The sequence below is a fragment of the Sciurus vulgaris genome (genome assembly GCF_902686455.1).
Source record: "Sciurus vulgaris genome assembly, chromosome: 10".
In the NCBI taxonomy this organism is placed as follows: domain Eukaryota; kingdom Metazoa; phylum Chordata; class Mammalia; order Rodentia; family Sciuridae; genus Sciurus; species Sciurus vulgaris.
Genome location: NC_136470.1, coordinates 13,986,739 through 14,007,507, shown reverse-complemented (window position 1 = coordinate 14,007,507; position 20,769 = coordinate 13,986,739). Strand labels below are relative to the sequence as shown.

At 37.0% G+C, this 20,769-nt stretch overlaps 2 protein-coding genes across 2 annotated transcripts in view; one reads left to right on the top strand and one right to left on the bottom strand.

The window, feature by feature from the left end:
• Positions 1-469: 469 nt before the first annotated feature.
• LOC306670458 (keratin-associated protein 13-1-like) overlaps positions 470-20,769 on the bottom strand; it is a gene marked incomplete at both ends in the record, with an annotated part of 45,347 nt that continues 25,047 nt past the window's right edge. The window contains one exon of the mRNA XM_079155097.1: positions 470-549. Within this exon, the coding sequence (XP_079011223.1) occupies positions 470-549 (80 nt within the window). The remainder of the gene's footprint in view (positions 550-20,769) is intronic.
• Positions 18,928-19,362, top strand: KRTAP23-1 (keratin associated protein 23-1; the record flags this gene model as incomplete). The annotated part of the gene is given in 2 exon segments (XM_079101554.1): positions 18,928-19,039; positions 19,042-19,362. Coding segments are annotated over 2 exon segments (315 nt in total). The 3' UTR covers positions 19,245-19,362.

Genomic DNA, 20,769 nt, shown 5'->3' with positions numbered 1-20,769 from the left:
TTCTTGTTACCATTTAGACAATGGCATGTCCAGAGAGTATCCAAATAACAGGTCAAATGCTCTTTCCTAGGGAATGAATTTCCTAGGGAAGGCACTTTGAGAAACTGGAGACACAAAACCAGATCACAAATCAAACTTTGAAAATTAAAAAAAGAAAAAAACAGTCATATATGGTATGAGACAGTGAATGAGTTTATTAGGTCAAATATAACTAAGCTTCCATAAATTTTATAAGATGAATTTACATGCTAATGAATTACTTGTTTCCAAATTACAGACATCCAACTCTATATTTTGGTCATTCATTAATTTCACAGTCTGAAAGAACTAGTCTGTCAGCCTGTGCTTGATGTCAGAGAAAGGGTTCAGAGAGGGGTTAGCTAACATTGCTGAAAATTTAAGAACAATAGCTCTAAGTGGACATTGAGATATTTGGTTTCAAAGGTCTGGATATTCAGCAAATTCATCTCTAGAAGGTTGATCCACAGGTTGGTCTGTAACAAGAAGACTGGAAGCTTCTAGAAGCCACATAGGATGGGTGGTAGAATCCTGTTCCATAGCTCAGGGAAGGGCATCCATGAATTCTGTGACTCAGAGGTCTGAAGCTGCTGGATCCACAGACTGAAGGGTAGCAGCTCCTGGATCCACAGCCCAGAGAACAGGAACTCCTAGATCCATAGCCCAAGGAATGGCAGCTTCCAGAAACATGGCCCAGGGAAGGGCAGCCATGGATTCTGTGACTCAGAGGTCTGAAGCTGCTGGATCCACAGACTGACGGGTAGCAGCTCCTGGATCCACAGCCCAGAGAACAGGAACTTCTAGATCCATAGCCCAAGGAATGGCAGCTTCTGGAAACATGGCCCAGGGAAGGGCAGCCATGGATTCTGTGACTCAGAGGTCTGAAGCCACTGGATCCACAGACTGAGGGGCAGCAGCTCCTGGATCCACAGCCCAGAGACCAGGAACTTCTAGATCCATATCCTAGGGAGTGGCAGCTTCTAGATCCATAGCTCGGGGAGTGGCAGCTGTTGGACCCAAAGCCCAGAGATGTAGCATAAGTCCTCTGGCAGGGACTGCAGTGAGAGGAGGTCCGTGGGTGGTGGCAGGATGGCTGGCAGGGCCTGGACACCACACAGGACGTGTGGCATCTTGAGGGCCTGTGGAAGGTCTCCTGACAGCCCCTGTAGAGAGAGGTTCCCAGGTGGCAGGTGCTGGGATGGTGGAGGTTTGTGACATAGACCAGGTTGCTGGGGTAGGAAGAACCACATGAGGAGTGTGAATAGGGCAGATAGCCCCCAAAGGAGCGGGAGGAGAAGTTTCCAGAGTGGCAGCTGTAGGACATGTTGAGAGATGTGAGGTCAGCTGAGTGGATCTGAGAAGATGCTGTGAGTTTCAATGTCAAGGTCTGGACTCCAGGTTATATATACTCTCGCTCCTGGGTGTGTCCACGTTCCTGATGCTCCATCTTCTCCCTCGCCTTTTATATGAGAATGTTCTCAAGGTTATTGTTGAAGTTTAATTTATCACATGTTCATGTACTTAATTGCACTTTAATCTCTCTGATACACTTTGCAGGAAGCCACTTACTGTTTTTTGACCCCAGAGTTTGTTGTGGTTTGACCTTCGGCGTGATAATTTATCATGTTTCTGAAATCCTTGCCCTTATGATCTGTGTGCACACCAAGTCCTTGATCTACCAAAAAGAATTACGCAAGCTCTTTTTTCACTTCTATGAAGTCACCAGAAGCATCAGTGGTGACTTTTCAAAATGATTTGCCCTTTTTTACTTTATAAGCACATTACAGTGAATTTCGCTAAATATTAACTCTATTCAGTTACCGCTCCCCATCTTAAGCTTGGGATCGGAATTAAGGAGAGCAACATTCTTTGTGTTAATATCAATAAACTTCCTCAAAGAGCAGCTTCCTTAGATTATTCTTACCAAGGGAACAATAAATGCAACCCTTTTAGTGAGACTTTTGACAAAAGTTTTTTCAAGTATTTTCTGATGAGTCTATTTTATTGCTTCTGCTTATGCCCTAAGTCAACACATAGAATCTATTTACATTTTGTCTTTGTGTTTTTAATATTTTTCTTGGTAGAAGGCCAATTAACCATAATTATTAATATATATTTTAAAGAACATTTTGGGGACTGTTAGCATTTTGTGAAGATACTACCTTGAAGTAGTAGAAATTTGTGCATATTTACCTGAATTTTGATTAATATATGCATAAAAAAATTATGCCTCAAAAAGCTTCCTTAACTTTCCTCTAATATCTCAGAGAGAAGCAAGAGTGAGACTTTAACTATCGTTTCCTTAGGTAGAGTTACGTTTCAAATACTCAGAAAATTTCAAAATAAGATTCAAAAGTAATTTGTCTCAAAAATGAATTCATTAAGCTTATTTATACTGATATAAAAGTCTATAAAACCTTATTTACCTTTTCTAAGGATGTTTGCAAAGAACAGTATTTGGGCGAATTCTACACATGGCTAATCTTCATATATTTCAAGCATAGTTTTACTTATGCTTTCTGGCCCAGGAAGAGAAAAGAATCCGGATAATCCATTCTTAGATTAATGGGGGATAAAAGCCTTCTTATCTGCCTTGTATCCATTCTTCTTCTTTTCAATTTGACATTTTATTTGGTTTAAATATGGAAAATGACATTCACAATCATCATTGAAAAGAGAGCCACTCAACTATCTAAAAATTAACTCACTTTATTCCCAGGCATGTGCGCGGTTCAGAGCACTTAGTTACTTTGTTTTATGATTATCTCTCCCATGCAGAATCCAAAGTGTGGCAAACATCATATGAAGTGCCCTTGTGCAACACTTAAGCCATCACTCTGATTCACTAAAGTAAAATAAGCTGTGCTTTATGAATGGACACCTATTAAATTTCCTACAGATTCATGTGCTATCTCCAACAGATGGCATTTCTTACAATGCCAGCCTTGAACTTACTCTCTTTCTGTTCAACGTTTATTCTGTTAGGGAAAAAAATAAAAAAGGAAAAGAAACAAAAAGACTTTCTAATATCCTTAAGTTCTTGCTTTCCCAGGTCAGCTACCCATGAGAGGGTAAATCATTACTTGAGAGTAAATCAATTTTAATTAATACTCCCTCCACCCACACCTAATTACATTAATATTTTTCATTAGAGATTTTTGTGCACCTTGTGCAAATGCTAATGAACAACTCATAAATATGTCCCTCTGAAAGGAAGAAAAAGCAAAACAAAACTATAGTAGTTTTAGTTGTTCAGAAGTGAATTTTGGAACTAATAAAATATTCTATATGTGTGTTCTATACATACAAGTAAAGTTTTTAAGAAAAAAAACTTCAGTGTCTGAATGTGTCAGAAGAAAAGCACAATATTGAAAACTTTCCTTCCTTTCTTTTTTCAAATTTCTTTTCTTCTTGAGAAATTAAGAAATACCAATACTACAGAGAAAAACTAGCTTTAGAGTACTACTCAGTACCCACAAGTAGCTTATGATATGAACTACTTAAAAATGATTTTTCCAGATCATCAAGTTCATACAGCTCAGCCTTCAAACTGACTCTTATTGAGATGGTCTCAGAGATTTTTGGAAACTTTTAAAATTAAGTAAAAATTATTTGGCAGTAGCAAAAATAGAAGAAATCTATAAGCTCCACCTGGTTCTTCCTTCACATTCACATTTGTAGCCTCAAAACTAAAAGAGGCTTTTATTACTCAGTCCCTGGAGGTTCTTCCTCATAACGGCAGCAGCTTGCTGGATTTGGCTTTCCAAATGCATTCACCCCGAGAGAATTTATGTATTAATAGTAGCAACAGATTGAATAAGTGTTTGGGTAAAGGACTCACTGTGAAATCACTGGCCCACTCTGTTCTTGGCCCCTTCCTCAGAGAGCAAGCAAACCTGGCCTAACCAATGTGCCTCAGTGTTTGTGATTCTTCTTGGCCCTAACTGGCTGCTCCTTTTTCTGCTTCAAATGGACCCATATTGTCTTCTGACCCAAATTCTCCCTCACTTATATTTTGAACATAAAGGTCAGTGTACCTGCTTTCCAAATGAATTTGCTCCCAGAGGTCTTCTTTTACCCCTTGCAAGAACAAACCCTGATGTTTACCCAAATCAGTTTGAGCAACTGAAACACTTAAATAAAGTGCGTAGAGTAATACATCAACTTGTAGAGTGTTTTTCTGTAATGCCTAACCTCATAATTGTTACTGTTTTGTTACATTTGAATAGTCTCTCTTTTCTTGCTTTTAATTAAAGAAGTAAAATATTAGAGGATAACTTAAGTTCCTGGTGCCCAATTTCAGTCAGTTTCTTTCCCACCTTGCCAAAGGCGTCACAATGCATTCAGTTTACAGTACTCTTCCAGGTTATTTTCTTTACAGATGTTTGTAGGTATATTCTTTATTTTATTTTTGTTGGTTGAAGCTACAATAATTCTTATGGAACATATATGGATGATTTTCTTTTTATATTAAAATTATTTAAATAAACATATTTAAATATCTCCATGTGGATATTTATATATCTGTGTATTCTTCATCACTACAGAAGCACTTTAAAGTGACAGCCACTTTTCTTAGCATAATTCAGGATGGTACTATTGTTTTTATTCCTATTTTTTAGATGGGAGCCTGAGGCACAAACACATTGTGTTTCGTGTCCAAGATCACCCATGGAGTGTATCAGCTGCAAAGGTGAGATTTAAATCCAGAGGCTGAAACCATTGTCAGCGTTTGTGCCAATGACCACTTTGCTATGATCATAGATCTAGTCTCTTCCCTCTTAGAACTTCAAATAATTTTACCATTTATAATACCATATTTTAATTTATTCCCTACTTCTTTTGATTTTTTATTACCATAAGTCATGTGCCCAGGAGCATGCTTGTGTATAGGCTCTTTCACCTGCTGTCTAGGTCACGGGCAGGTGTATATTCAAAGGTAAGATTGCCAGGCATATGCCATTTCAATTCTTGTGTGGCTGTGAGAAAGGCAGTCCTTGGGTGTAGGCTGACTGGATTTGAATCCTGACTCCCTTACTTACTAGCTGTGTAAACCAAACATTTGAATTTCTTCTTCTGGTTATCTTTTGCCCATTCTTCTACAGAATCATCTGATTGGTAAATTTATTTTTAGAGTTATTTTTATGATCTGTATTACATGTCTTTGTGTTTCATATGTATATTTCTTTGGTCAGATATTTACTCTTCATTTTTCTGGTTTTTTTTTTGTTTGTTTGTTTGTTTGTTTGTTTCAGTCAGCTCTATTAAGAAGCAATTCCTGTATAATGAAATTCATCACTAGAAGGTGTATTATCCAATGAGTTTTGACAAACAATCATGTGTAGTTATGTAACCACTAACCAACCAAGATAGAATATTTCTATTATTGCCAGAAGTTCTCACACCAATCCCTCCATATCTGAAATTCTGTTCTTATCTTTGAAAAGTAAATAGAAGTATATGTCACATGACCTTTGTGTTTAGCTGCCTCTAAAGAGCATAATGCTTTTGAGATGTATGCTTGATATTGCACATTTCAGTTGTTCATTCTGATTTATTGCTAAATGGTGATTCATTGTCCATAGGTCATACCACTTGGTTAATCATTCACCATGAAGTGAATGTTTAGACAATATGTAGTTCTGAGCTAGCATGGATAAAATTTCTATAAACATTTGACTGTAAATATTTATGTGGAAGCATGTTTTCAGTTCTCTTATGTAAATATTTAGGGGTGGGATAGTTTTATATGGTAACTGCATGTTTAGCATTATAAGTAACTGCCAGACTCTTTTCCACATGGTTGTAACAGTTTTGCATTCCAAACAGCAATGTATGAAAGTTTTCATTGTTCCTTATCCTCAACAGCGCTGTGTATATTATAATTATATAATTATTATAATAATATAATAATTACTCTTCTGCTTATTCTAGTTGGCATGTAGTGGTGCACCATTATGGCTTCAATTTACATTTCTCTAATGATTAATAATACTGAATACCTTTTCATGTTCTGTCTACCTCTCCTATGTCTCCTTTATTGATATCTGTTCAAATATTTTGACCATTTTTTCTATTTGAATTGTTTTCATGTCATTGAGTTATAATTCTTTATATATCTAAGATACAAGTCGTCTATCAATTATGGGTATTTCCAATTTTTCTCCAGCAGTGGTTTGTCATGTCATGTCTTATTAAAGTCTTTGAAAAATGTGTATGCGTGTTTGTGTTTGTGCGTGTGTGTATGTGTGTGTGTTTGTGTGTGTGTGTGTGTGTTTGTGTATAATTTTGATGAAATACAATAATGCAATTTAGCCACAAATCTCTGAGTACATGGTACAGAATTTGGGTCAGGCTTCTTTTATTTTTTAATATTTTGATGTCCAACCATCCCAGCAGCATTCGTTGAAAAGACTACCCTTTCTCACTGAATCATCATGACACCTTTGTTAAAAGGCAATTAATCACACTTATATAGATTTGTTTCTGGAGTCACGCTACTGTTCTCTTGATGTGTATCTCTGTCCTTGGGTCAGTACCACAAGGCCTTAATTACTAGAGCTTTATGGTAAACCTTGAACTTAGATTGAATATTTGCAGACTTTGCGCTGTATTTTCAAAATTGTTTGCCAGCTCTAATTTCTTTGAGTTTCTGTACAAATTTTAGAGAGAGTTTATCAGTTTATATTTTAAAAAAAATATTCCTTTGGTGGAGATTTTGATTAGGATCCGTAAAGTCTAAAGGCAACTTGGGGAGAATTGGCATCTGAAGAGTACTAAGTCTTCTGTTCTATGGGGCATAATATGTCTCTTTTCACCATAAAAGGGCCTCAGTCCTGCATATACTTTGTTAGATTTAGAATTACTTTATGCTTTTGGTGTTACTTTAACCACATTTTAAAACTGAAATTTTTATTTGCTCCTCAAATAGAAATTCAATTTTATCTAAAATTATATTTTTTTCTGTGCATAGATATTGTATCCTGCAACCTTTCTTATTTAATTTTGGTTCAATCAAATATTTATAAATGATTTCATGTATTTTATATGTGCTACCTTGTCATCTGCAAATAAAGTTCTGTTTCTTTCTAAAATGTGTGGAGTTCTTTCATTTGATCTTATAACAATAGGAGAGACATCTTTACCTTATCTCCGATTCACCTGGGGAAATCCTTTTCTAAAAGTTGTTTATTAAGAACTCTTATCAAGAGGCATGTAGAATCTTATTGGAAACTTTATTATGCATTTGTTAAGATGACTGCATAGTTTTTTTTTTTTTATTTTAACAAGCGCTAATTGTGCTTGTTAATTTTGAAAGCTAAACCTAGTTGCTTTCCTCGTGATGACCTTTTTGGTCATGATGCATTATATTTTAAAACATTGATAGATTAGAATTACTGACTTTTTCCTGAAGAATTTTGTGACTGTGCATGAGGGATATTGATTTAGAATATTTTTATAATGACCGTGTATGATTTTCTGTCAGGGTGATATTGATCTCATAATGTTTTGAAAAGTTTTTATGCTTTCAATTTTTTTCTGAAAGATTTTATGTAGAATGATATTTTTCTAATAATTTTGAATAATTTGCAAGTGAAGCCATTTTGGCTTGAAATTTTCTTTGTTGGAATTGTTGTAACTATTAATTTACCTGCTCTTACAGGTTCAAGTGTCTTCAGACATCTAAAAATTCTGAATGAATTCTGTTAGTTTAAGTCTACTAAGGAATTGTCCCATTTTATCTATGATATTACTCCAAGTGTCCTCAGGTCCAGCAGCAGTGGTCATATCTGATAGAAATTTTGTAACCTATCTCTCAATCACAGGAGCAGTATAAATCATTATTAAGGGAACCCTGGCCAGAAAGCAAGGCAAGTTTAATTATATTGAATTGACATAAACTGAATCTAGAAAAGATGAAATCAACAGCTTCAAATTTGTTGTCCTATACTATTTTATCTTCATGTTAATCATTTTAATACAGCTACCATAGTACTGTAACTGTTCTTTTTCAAATATCTATTTGAATAAAATTTTATCATTTATCTTTGCTAAAAATATTTTAAAGAGATCAGCATCTTTTGAGTATTACTAATACTGATGGCCTCAAACTAGAATACTAGCTTCAGGAGAACAGAGCCTCAGTTCTCTTCTTCCATGATTTCCTGTGAACATTATGGACACCTTTCTACCTTGCTGGTTCTCTGTGCCTCACTAAACACTGTCATACTAGGATGGCAGAGGTGGGACAGGTTTCTTCCAGATCAAGTGGAGTTCATGGCCTGAGTGCTGGATGGACCATCCAACTGTCAGAGGCTGTTGCAAATCCTGTCTTCTTTGGTATGCTTCTTGGTTTACACAGATTCTAAGAGAATTGGGAAATATTCAATTCATCTTTGTTCCCAAAACTTAGTTACCAAATCTTCATCTGAAAAATTGTCAAAGATGATACAACTTGGCAAAAAATGACAACATAAGGGACTAAACAGGGAGCCATGATATGGTCAACTTCCATGTTCCTTTTTTCTTTCTTTGTTTAATTCAGCATTGTAGCAAACAAAATAAATAAAACTTGAGAAAAAATCCAGAGTCTTACTGGAAATCGAGCAATACACAAACATATGTAACCTAATTAGATGCTTCTAAAACTAACAAATAAGTGCCAGAGGGTGAAAATTGGCCACCCATTAGAATGTCTGATTTTTTACACTAATGGAGATGAGGTTTAGTGTATTAGAATGGAAATGAAACCAAATTACAGCCTGCCACTTTTACATATATCAGAGGCAAGATCTGGAGGCTTCTGAAGGTCCTCACAACTGTAGCATTCTATGACTCTAACATAAAAATCAAGTTCTGAAAATTTAGTTTCCATAATCAGCATCCGTATGGCTGCAGTTTTGTTTAGTTTTGTTCTTGGGTTGGTAGTAAAGAAAAAAAGTGTGCTCCTTCCCTAATAAAGTTTAAGTAATATTCAAAAAGGACTTGATCAATTGGTTAGAGTGAAAACCAAACTCAAGCATGAAGGAAATCATCTGTTACTAGGACAGTGCATTAGTGTTCTGAAAATCAGAAGCAAAAGAAAAGAATGTGTGTGTGCGCGTGTGTGTGAGCATGTGTGTGTGTGTGTGTGTGTGAGCGTGCGTACAAACACAGACATGCACACTCAATGAGAGATTTTTATTTTAAGGAATTGGTTCATGCATGCATTTGTGGAGGACAGTAAGTCTGAAATGTGCAAAGCTGGCCAAAGGGCTGGAAATTCCGGTAAAAGTTGATGTTGCAGGCTCTTGTTCAAATTCATAGTGCAGCAGGCTAGAGACCTGGCAGAGTTCCTGTTATTGACCTGAGAATTCCTTCTTCCTCAGGAAACTTCAATCCTACTCTGAGAGCCTTCATCTGATTGCATGAAGCCATCCCCACAGGGAGGGTACACTGTTGTACTCTAAGTTTAGTGATTTAAATGTGAGTTTTATTTAAAAATTACTTTCATATCCTCATCAACCTGGTGTTCAAAGAACAAATAGATTATGTACCAACCCCTTAAAGTTAACCATTGGAAAAGGTTACTAAAAGATTAAACTGTCACAATTAAGTCTTTCATCAGAAGAGTATAATTATTTGACATTCAACTGCTCATGCCTTTAAACTATTTATTATATCTACATTTTGTTTGAATGATATTAATAATATGGAACTTGTAACTGTCTCAGTATCCTTGAGTAATCCCTGATTGGCTTATATTTACTCACAGCATTAAAATTGGTAGTGTTTGAAGGATAAAAAATATAAGAAGCTCCTGAAGTAATGCTTTAAATGAGAAAACACCCTCTGTGAATGACATTATTTTTATTTACAAGAAAGAATATTGGAAAGTATTTACAAACCAGGGCTATTCAGTGTAAGCTGGGCTACTATATATTCCATTCCTCATCCTAAAGGAAAGCTTCTCTCTACATTTATTTACCAAAAAGTGCAAAGTGATTGATTTCCTGCAATACTGAAATGTTTATCATAATAGTTTCAAGAACTCTTGACTTTGAAACATAAAACAATGAATCTTTGTAGTAGCAAACCACATTTTGTTAGAATGTATTTCTTCATCTAAAGTTGTTAACTGTGCTTCCCATAGGATTTGAGTTTTCATTCACTGTACTAGAACAACTTAACTATGATGTCACTGAATTAAACCGTAATAAACTAATTCAAATAATGTGAAAGTCCTGGAGAGTTCTCTGGAATAGAAACCTACCTAAAAGTAGTCCTAGTTCTTTAAAGAAAAAAAAAAGCAGGTAAAATGTATCAGTGGGTCTAATGATTAATATTGGAACAGAATGTAGAATCTCAATTTTCTGTCTTAATAAAATAGTAATTGTGGATGGTACTTAATAAGCATTTTGTGTGGGCCAGGCATTGTGATAAGCAGTACAGATGATACATAAGTCATTCTATTTTAGTCTCAGTAGTTCCAAAATGATTTTTATTTCTTCCTACAGACATGCTACAAAAACATACACTCAGTTCCATCATGACTTTATTTGAGTTTTCAGACGTTTATTTGGTCCTTATTTTCCAATTCTGAATTGAAATTTATTTAAACCAAAGACCAAGACCTGATTCTATTGCATCTTCATGCCATCACCCTGTACTTCAGCTGTATGTTTTATATTTCCCTAAAATATAAAACAAAAATCTTTCCATCCTGATCCTTTCACCTTTCACAAATCCTTAGATCTTCTCTCTTCTGTGATTGAACAGAGCTTGAGATTTAAACTCGGAAATAAACCTCAAATAATACTTCTTCCATAGAGCTTTTCTTAGTTCATCTCTGTCAAATTCCTCTGATGCATTCATTAACTTCACACTTTTCTGAATGTTGATCTTGAAAATAGCTTAATTCAATTTCTAGTTCACATGCTGTTGGAAGAAAAATATTAGCATACAATGTCATGAAAAGACAAGATCTGGCTGCTAACAATCAAAACCAAGATCACAGAGGAGGACCCATAGACACAGCAATAAGAAGCTGAGGCAGTACAGATCAAAGAGCCTTCCTGAGAAAGGACAAATCTCCTGGATAAAGGAAGATAAAGGCAAAGGGATATGGAACAACACAGAAGTTAGATGGCAGAGAAAGAAAGACACAGAACTGATACATATTCAAAATTTCTACCAGAAATTCTACATGTACAACTTTTCACTTACTAAATGCTCCCAGGGAACATAGACCATTACCATTCAAATTTTCCAGATGTAGAATCAAGCAAATGATATTTACTCAGTTATAGAAGTTCACCTCCTATAAGTGATAAAATTAAGATTTGAGTTCAGGTTTATTTATCCAAGCTCCATCACTCATTTCATCTCTTCACTCCACTTGCTTTTGTAAGGATGCATTCTTTACATAGAATAGATGCTATTAATTTTGAACAGATGATTTGATTTAAAGGTGCATGAATGAATGAATGAATGAATGAATGAATGAATGAATGAATGGGTGAGTTCTATGAGGTTTCTGCAGCCTGAGTTATTAGTAACAAATTCATTTTCTAGTTCTCCCAAACTCTAATTCTTTTAAGAGCCTAAAATATATTTCTGGATGACAAGAATTGTATTCTAACTTCAGGCTGAGTTTGGATTGTGCTTCTTTGATATAACACCAAGTTCTCAAGTGGAACAGCTAGCACAGAAGAAAGATCTTTTTCAGCATCCTTCTTATTTGTACTCCTTGTTTTATCTCACAAAGGTGTAAAGAAGCTGACCATTGTTTAGGAAACCATTGGGTTTCCTAAAGAAAAAAGAATGTCTTCCTTGGGGCTCCAACTTTTGATAGAGACCAAAAGGGAAAAAAGAAAAGAATAAGAAGAGCTAATTAAGAATATAACTATAGGAATGATTTCAATATCTGGGGCACCTGATTTGAATGGTCTCCAGAAATTCTGTAGTTTACAGTTAAATGGTGTCGCTAAATGCCTATATAAAGCACACTGAAATAAGTAAGTAGAAATAAGAATCTGATTTCTATGGTAAAGATATTATTTGAAAATATACTGGCATCTTTGTATTCCTTTGGGACACATTGGAAAGAGATGATACAAAAATATGGAACATAAATCTGGTTCTAAGAAAGGGAGGGGAGAGGGAGGGGAGACAAGGAAGGGAAAGAGTGGGGAAGGAGAAGGAAAGCAGAAGAGTATGAGAGAAATAAATTTTTCAAGGAAAGAAATTGCATTCTAGTGGTAGCATGGGTTACTGATGATTGAAGATGACTCTGAAGATCACATTTCCTGGAAATTGGTAGGCAACTCCTCAGCAAATTTAGAACTTCCTTGTAATAAAGTTAAGAAAGAAATAAAAGTTGTGAGATCCTCCAAATGCAACATACAGACCCGTAGACCTATGGTCACACACTGACTGGGAATAATGTTACCAACCTCTGGCAGAGGAGGAGGAGAGTCATGGAAGCCCTATGTATCAACGGGGTGAGGAAGGTCCCAGACCCACAGCCCAGGTACTGGAAACCAGGAATCCACATTTGCACATCACAGCCTTCTCCTCTGGAAAGCTGATGAGGGAGGATGTTTATAAATTGACACAGGATGACTGGCTGGTTCTTTGGTGTCATGTGGAAAGTTGACAGACACTGGGCAAAGGATATCACCAAGCTACTCAATTTCTGGGATAAGAGGAGACCTCTGTGCAGATGGGGGGCGGTGTTATTTTGCTAGGCCTGCCATAATGGAGTTGCCATAATGGAGTACAACAAATGGGGTGACTTATAATTGTATTGTCTCACAACTCCAGAGACTAAAAGTCTGAGATCAGGGGGTGGACAAGGTTGGTTTCTTCTGAATTCTGTGAGGGAATGATCGGTTCTCCCTTACTTACTGAAGTCCATCTTCTCCTTATTTCTTCTCCTGATTTTCCCTCTTTGTGGGTCTCTCTGTGTCCCAATCTTCCCCTTTGTATGATGATGCTAGTCTTATTGGATTAGGGTTCATCGCAAATAACTCACTGTCACCTAATTAACTCTGTGGCCACCCTATCTGTGAACGCAGTGGTGTTCTGCAGCCTTGGGAGATAGCACCCATAGATAGAACATACAGGTTTGTAAAAGGAGATGAACAGCAACCAAAAGTAAGAAAAGAGACACCATGGATTTTGCTTGGATACGGTTTCCTGACTTTAATTTCGTGATATTTGGAGTGAATTTTCTCCAGAAGCAATTTATAAACCTTTAAATCTGGACATGATATGTGAAGGACACATGCTGCTATTCATGGAGCCCTTTGGGTTGCCACTAATCAGCGATCTAATTAAAATGGAATTGATTTTCTCCTGTGAAGATATGGGTGAATATGTTTTATTCATTTATTTAAGAGACATGGATCATTCTTTCTTCATTTATAGGATGAAGGTAGCTATTTTCATAACCAATAACCCAGGAATCAAAATGCAGCACTGTAGAGGCCCTGTTACTGCCCACTCTCTACTGTCTCAGGGTGGCAAGACACTGGGTCTTTAATGTCTATTTCCTGAGGAGCCAGAAAGAAAAATCTCATAGATCTATAAGGGATAATCTCATATTTTTAATTGCCAACAAGAATAATAGATTTGATACTAAAAATGCTATATTCATGTTTTTAACAGACATTACTAAACATCCACTGAGAGTCAGTAATTGAGGAATAGATCTTGTCCTCATCTTCTAAGATCTTCTGGTAGCTGAAGATGAGTTATTGTACAAAGCTAGGGTTCTTGAAAGCTTTCAACAGGAACAACTGTTTAAGAGCTATGGAAACCAGATATGTAAAATGATAAACAACATTTCATAGGGGCTGTCTTTGCAAATCACATGAGAGTGTTTGGCTTCGGGGCTCATTCCATTAATGAGGTATAATGGTGAGATTTTAAATTTTGAAATGGTGCCAAAAAACTTTTCAATGATTTATATAATCTAAAATTCAATCAAATACCAATAAACCAATTGCATTTAGAGCATTTTAGGAGAAATGAATAAAAAGAAGGAAATGAGGCAGGGTGTGGTGATGCCCCAGGATCAGGAAGAGAGAAGACCTCCTCAAAGGGGCAAAGGAGGGGCTCTCACCTGCATCTCTAGCATGTTCTCTTTCTCCTTTGTTACAGCTTCCTGCTGCTGGGCATGTCTTGATCTCATCTGGATGGATATAGACCACGGATCTTGTCTGACCCACTGTTGAGACTTCCTACTTCTGAACAGAATAACTTACATATCTATTTACTACATGCAGCGAAATTTTACTTGGCTGCTCAAAGAAATAATGGATAAATGAACTATATTTAATATTTACAGAACATTCCCACACGCTTCGCTCCCTTAAAACTTCCGCACATCCAAGTTCCTTTTTCATTGCATCAGCATGTGTCTGCAGAGGGCCTCCTGTATACCAGGGATGGTTTTTGTGCCAGTCATGAGTTCAGCATACCATTTATTTGACTTCTAACTCAAAAGGCCTTTTTATTCTGCCTCCCAATTCAGTTGTCATAGTCTGTCAAAATTGCTATTCTTCTCTCTGGTATTTATGATGAAAGGAGTCGTAAAGAGGCATCATGAGGCCATCTGTACAATGTTGGGTAGTGACACATTGCCTCCATCCAAACCCTTAGGATGCTGAATCCCGCGGGACAGATATTAATGCCACCAAATTCATCTTCCATATTGCCAAACAAGAGTACCCATAATAGCTATTATATCTGCACAGCAGCATGAAAGAGGGTGTGGAGCTTTATTATGGATAACTGCCCATGACAACAGAATCACAATATTACCAACAGAAAATAGATTACCTTTCTCCATTTTTAATTTCTTACTTTATTTGCATGGGCAGACAAAACCTGTGCAGAGGTGGATACAGGGGTCAGGCTGGGAGATCTATTTCATAGGGCTGTGATGATCTCTTGGTTTCCAGGCTGGATGCTAATGTTTTAATTCAAGGGACCAATTTCTAACCATGGTGGTCCATCAAAATCACAGGTGGAGCAGACTTAAGAGGAACTCAGTCATCCGACTTATAAAAAGTTACTTATTTCTTGTTATATTTGCATGTCCTAAAGTGATTGACTATTAATTTTGCAATATTTTGTAGTAATAACAGCACCGATTCAAAGCTTTGTCTAACAAACAGATTCAACTCAAGTTGTGCTAGCTTGTGGAGCATTTTAAGTCAGAGAATCTAACTTCAAGGCACTACATGGTCCAGGCAGATTATAAATTTAAGTGAAGTTGACTTATGATTTGTTTCATGCTCGATGCTTTATATTTTAATTCATCAATACAGATACATTTTACTTTTCCATTAAACATGGAAGAATATTCTTTCAGTGCACAAAAACATAGTTTGTCTTTCTTTTCTTTGTTTATTATACAAGTTTTCTTAGACCCAAAGTTTCTTAATCTAAGTCTTGCACTAGTGATAGGATATTAAAAACATAACAAAACTGCGGGATGGGCCACTAATAGAAATTCAAATCTGGCTTGACAGATGGAGGAAAGAGGTCTAGGCTGTAGGGAATTAGAAAGAAAACACCCCAAGTGGGTGTCGCAACTGGTCCCCACTTCCAGGAAGAGAACTCTGTTTCACCAGATGTTCAGATTTTTTAAAAGAAATCGGAAATTCATATTTTATGTAAATTTTTTTGATTTTTAAATGCTGACAACTAATTTGGAGTCTAAAATAAAGCTCCTGGGGCCTACTTGTGAAATGAACAAGGCTGAGTGGGCTGGATTTGCTAGAGGACCTGAGAGCTTGTGGTCTATTATTGCATACCCCCACATCAAAGAGAGGAGGGTTGGATATGTTCAAGGGAGAAGAGGGGCACCATGTTCACCTGGGAAGGTGGCCAGAATGTTGTGCTGTGGTAGACATGTTTGCTGACTTTATTATTTTGATTAATGCTGGGCTTGCTTCCAAGAAACAAAAAAGCCACTCAGTTATGATAGGAGAGCTATTTCCAAAAAGTTCTTTGGAAAATGGGAATTTGAGAAAAGGGTAATCTTCACAACATTGCATGAGCTAGGACTTTTACCTCAGGGAGGAGGAGCCCCCAAGAAGAAATTTAGAAGATCACAGATAAACTTTCCTAAAATCACTATGGGTTGTATGTAAAGGAAATTTGTTATTCCTTGGACTTGTTCAAGTCCTGTGTAGTGGTGCTTCTTTATAAGTTGCCAATGAAACATAAAGAAACATTGATAATTTCAGCATCTATCATATAATCTTATTATATTTTTATCTGAATAGATTTGAAATTGAATAACTTCAGCCTTGACCCCTTTTCTCTGTAATCACATATTTGTCCTTTGGCCTATTACATCAGTGCATTTGTTTTGAATTGTCAGGAAACATAGAGTTATATTCAAAACTCAGAATAAATCTATCAGATATTTTCTTATTTTGTTTTGCATTTTGATTTGGATTTAGAGGGACTCAAAGACAAATCGCAAAAGGAACAGTCAAAACATATGGCAAGACAATCACTAAAAGTGAAGGCGGTGCCTTGGAGCAAGAGGTAACGTACCCTGGGGAGACCTGGGAACTCCATGTAGGCCCCTGATAGTGTCGAGAGATTGTCTGAGCACATTTACACGTTTTGGGCTAGGTGCCCTAGGTAGATAGATACAGAGACAGATGCAACTTAATTGAGCTTGAACCTGGGGGCCCTCCTCCTGCTAGTTCCAAAGCTATGTTGGCACTCTTCCAGGGAACCTGGGAGGAACCTGTCACTCCAGCTACACTGCTGTAGCCTGAGAATTGCAGGTGATAGTGCTGGGTCTGCTGTGGATCCGGAGGCTGCCTGCACTACTACTAAACACCTCCAGCCCCCAGTGTCAAACCGAATTTTAGGAAGTTTTGACCTAGAAATATTGTACAAGACACTGTTCTGTTATCTGCTAGGAGGCCCTGTCAACCTAAATGACACAGAGAGATTCTCCAATGTATAATGAATGATATTTATTTGGAATAGTGGAGAAGTAAACTATGTGCATACTGAAAGAAGTCGAGGCAAGGGGAAGTTTGTAAGAGCAAAAAGAGGAAATTTATATATAAACTCCTTATATACAAAGTTTATTTATTTTGGAGACTTGAGGAGGCAGGAGTTGATGTCAGTTCACAGGTAGAGGTGCTGTTGCTGTGTGTAGATGCTCTCTCCAAAGCACCCTGAATTGTTGTAGTCTTAAAAAGTGATGAGTATAAATTTGGTTACAGAAGTCTGTGCATAAAGGCATGTGGGAGGCATGCCAAGAACAAGGAGCTTGTAGAAGGAGAAGGACTCTCTCATGAGACGTGTAGTATTTATCTCAGACAAGCAGGCATAAACACACTCCTGGTTCTAATTTTGGTGGACTGGACAAGGATGATTTTATTTTGGTGTAAGTAACTTCCATTGTTTCTACAATTCAGGGCCTACAGCCATTTACTGCAGATTCTTACACAAATAGCTTCATGGCTTTAGGATTGGGTGGGGAGGTGAATGAGTGACACATGGCTGAGATATACATCATGTTAGGCTTGGAGCACTGACTGAGAAGAAAGGACAGAGGATGTTACAGATGTGACACTCCAGATAACAAATGGAATGTTGAAAGAAGCTTTTCTGTGTCATCAAAAATGATTTAAGTAATTTTTGATACACAATTTCTAGAGGAAAAATTAAATTATATTTCTTCACTTTCTACAGAAAACCATGTTGCTGAAATTGTGATCACATACAGTGGCTATCAAAGACTGCAGCTATAAGATGTAGGGAAAAGGTTATAGATGATGATGATGATATTATTGTTGTGATTGGTACTTATGTGATTCTTATATAACTTCATATAACAATATTATTTTATTTAACTAATGTAATATGTATAATGTTATATTATTTTCTTAACGAGGACTCACAGAATTATATTCTTCAAGACCTGCAAACTCTGGTCCACCTCCAGTAGAAAGCTGGGACAGAATCATGTACCACATGTAGGAAGAGAAAAGAAAACAATAGAAGTAGGTATGACCATGGAAACGCTCCAAAGGCATTTAAAGATTTCACGTGAGGTTTAGAGATGTGGGGGATGGGTTGGGGTGTTGGTCCCAGTAGAATTCTCAAATAAAGGGTATCGTAGGAAAGCATGAATTTAAGTTTATTCTCAAACAATATTGATGTGATTGAATCAAGAGGGAAGTAGAAGGAAATCCTAGCAACTCTGTTCCTCCTGTCGCCTCTGTCAATTTTCCACCCAATCTCAGTTGTGTCTGAGACAACGTTTCCATACATGGGTTGATTAGGGTCTCCTCTTGTTTTTGTCTTGATCTTATTTCTCAAAGCACTAAATGTTTTCTGCGTGTTTGTTCAGGATTCTGTCCACTCATGGTCATCTCTTAATTCCTTTGACTTAATTGTATATGGCTCCCATGGACTGAACATAGCAAGCACTGATGATTACTTACTTACATAGTAATTACATTGATAATTGCTAATAACTGCAGTCCCCACCCTAGGAAGAAAGAATTTCCCCACCAAAATAGGAGGAGTTGTACAAGTCATGGTCAGAGAAAATAAGAGGGGCTTTCCTGGCAGTAATGGAATAGGCATTAATTAGACACAGTCACAGCATTTGTTATACAAATGAACTTCATTGACTCAGAGCTATAAAACCAAAAGGAGCTCACTCATAAAGTAAGATGAAGGGACTTCGTTAACTGCAGTCACAGAGAAGATTACTGAGTTACATGTATTCAAATGGGGGATTCCAAATAGGGAGAAGATGACCCTGTAAGGTCCCACACCCATCACCTAGAGTATATAAATATCCCAGTTCAGGAGTGATATTCAAACTCAGGATCTTCTCGGTTGCACTCGGCTGAACTCACATCTACACTCAACATGTCCTCCAGCTGCTGCTCTGGAAACGTCTCCTCCCGCTCCTTTGGGGGCTGCCTGCCCTACTCAGGCCTTTCCTGTGGCTCTTCCTCCAACAGAAACCTGGTCTACAGCACTAACCTCTGCTCTCCCAGCACCTGCCAGCTGGGAACCTCTCACTACAGGGGCTGTCAGGAGACCTTCCACAGGCCCTCCAGATGCCAGACATCCTGTGTGGTGTCCAGGCCCTGCCAGCCTTCCTGCTACCGCCCAAGGACCACCACACTCTGCAGTCCCTGCCCAACCACTTATGCTGGATCCGTGGGATCTGTATCCAGTAGCTCTTGCTCCCAGGGTTATGGAACAAGAAGCTGTGGATCCAGTGGCTTTAGACAACTGGGTTGCAGAGTTGGAGGCTTTCCTTCCCTGGGCTATGAATCCAGGCTCTGCCGTCCATCCTGTGTGACTTCCAGACCTTTCCAGTCTTCTTGCTACAGACCAACCTGCGGATCTGGATGTGGGTTCTACTGAACATCTTTCTAAGTTTGTAATCTTATTGATGAATGTCATCAGTGCCTCCTCTCCCAATCTTTATTGTCTTCATTATATACAAGAAGAATTGCCCTCTTGTTCTCTGATTGCTGATTTCTTGCCTTGTCTGGGACTAGTTAATAGCTGATAGACTTCATCTGAAAAACTCTGTAATTAGCATACTAACTCAAAATAAAGTCTAAAATCTGCATTAGAGATGGGATTTATACTATTGGATTTTCTTTCAAAATTTCATGAAAATTCAAACTTTCATAAATGCATTGATTCTAATGTGGAGCTATGTTTTTTTTTTAAGTTTCTTACTAACTTAGGTATTGGTTGTACAGTATTAAGGGGATTACTAATAAGTAATCAATCGCATGAATAGGATTAAAAACCTATGAACTTGGAGATTTAAATAAATTTTGGGGGCATCAGATTTTTTAACTTAAACTATAGGAAGTGTTATATCATTTGAATATATAGTGTTTTTATAATTAATGTATTATAATAAGGAATTAGACTGATTTTTTCCTAAAATGTGAATCCTGATGTCTTTGTTAAAAATAAATTAGTTTTGACAGTTCCATAAGGAATGCAAAGATTAAAAAAGACAATATTTAGATCCATATGATTATGGTTATGGTGAAAGAATAAATGAACTGGAGAAAAATGGAAGATTATAATGTATGAATTTTATATAGTTTTCCTTAAAATTATCTGATATTTATTTGTTAAAGTGACAAAATATTGGCATCTTATTGAAGAATATTCAAAATATAATTAAGGAACCTAAGTATATATAATAAAAGCCATAAAACTTCAGTGAAGGATCAAGATCATAGAGTTTAGATTTCACCTTGGTTTTTTTAATAAATTCATTTTTAATAGACATATAATCATTTCATAAATTTATGGGTGTAGTGGTCCATTTCCATTGTTGTGATAAAAGACCTGAGGAAATCAATTTAGAGGATGAAAGATTTATTTTGATTCGTGGTTTAGGAAGTTTAAGTCCATGGTCATTGGACCCCAATACTGTAGGCCCGTGGTGAGGTAGTAATGTCATGGCAGAAGTGGGTACTGGAGCAAAAATGTTCACCTAATGGTAGCCAGAAACCAGAGAGAGAAAGAGAACAGAGGATCCAGAGAAATAATATACCTTCAAATGCTAGCCCCTAGTGACCCTCGTCTTTCCACTAGGCCTTAGCTCTGAAATTCCACCACCTTCCAATGGTGTTACCTGATGGGAACCAAATCTTGAACACATGAGTTTTGGGGAACATTCCAGATCCAAACTATAACATTCTGCTCCTGGTCCACAAAAATTCATGA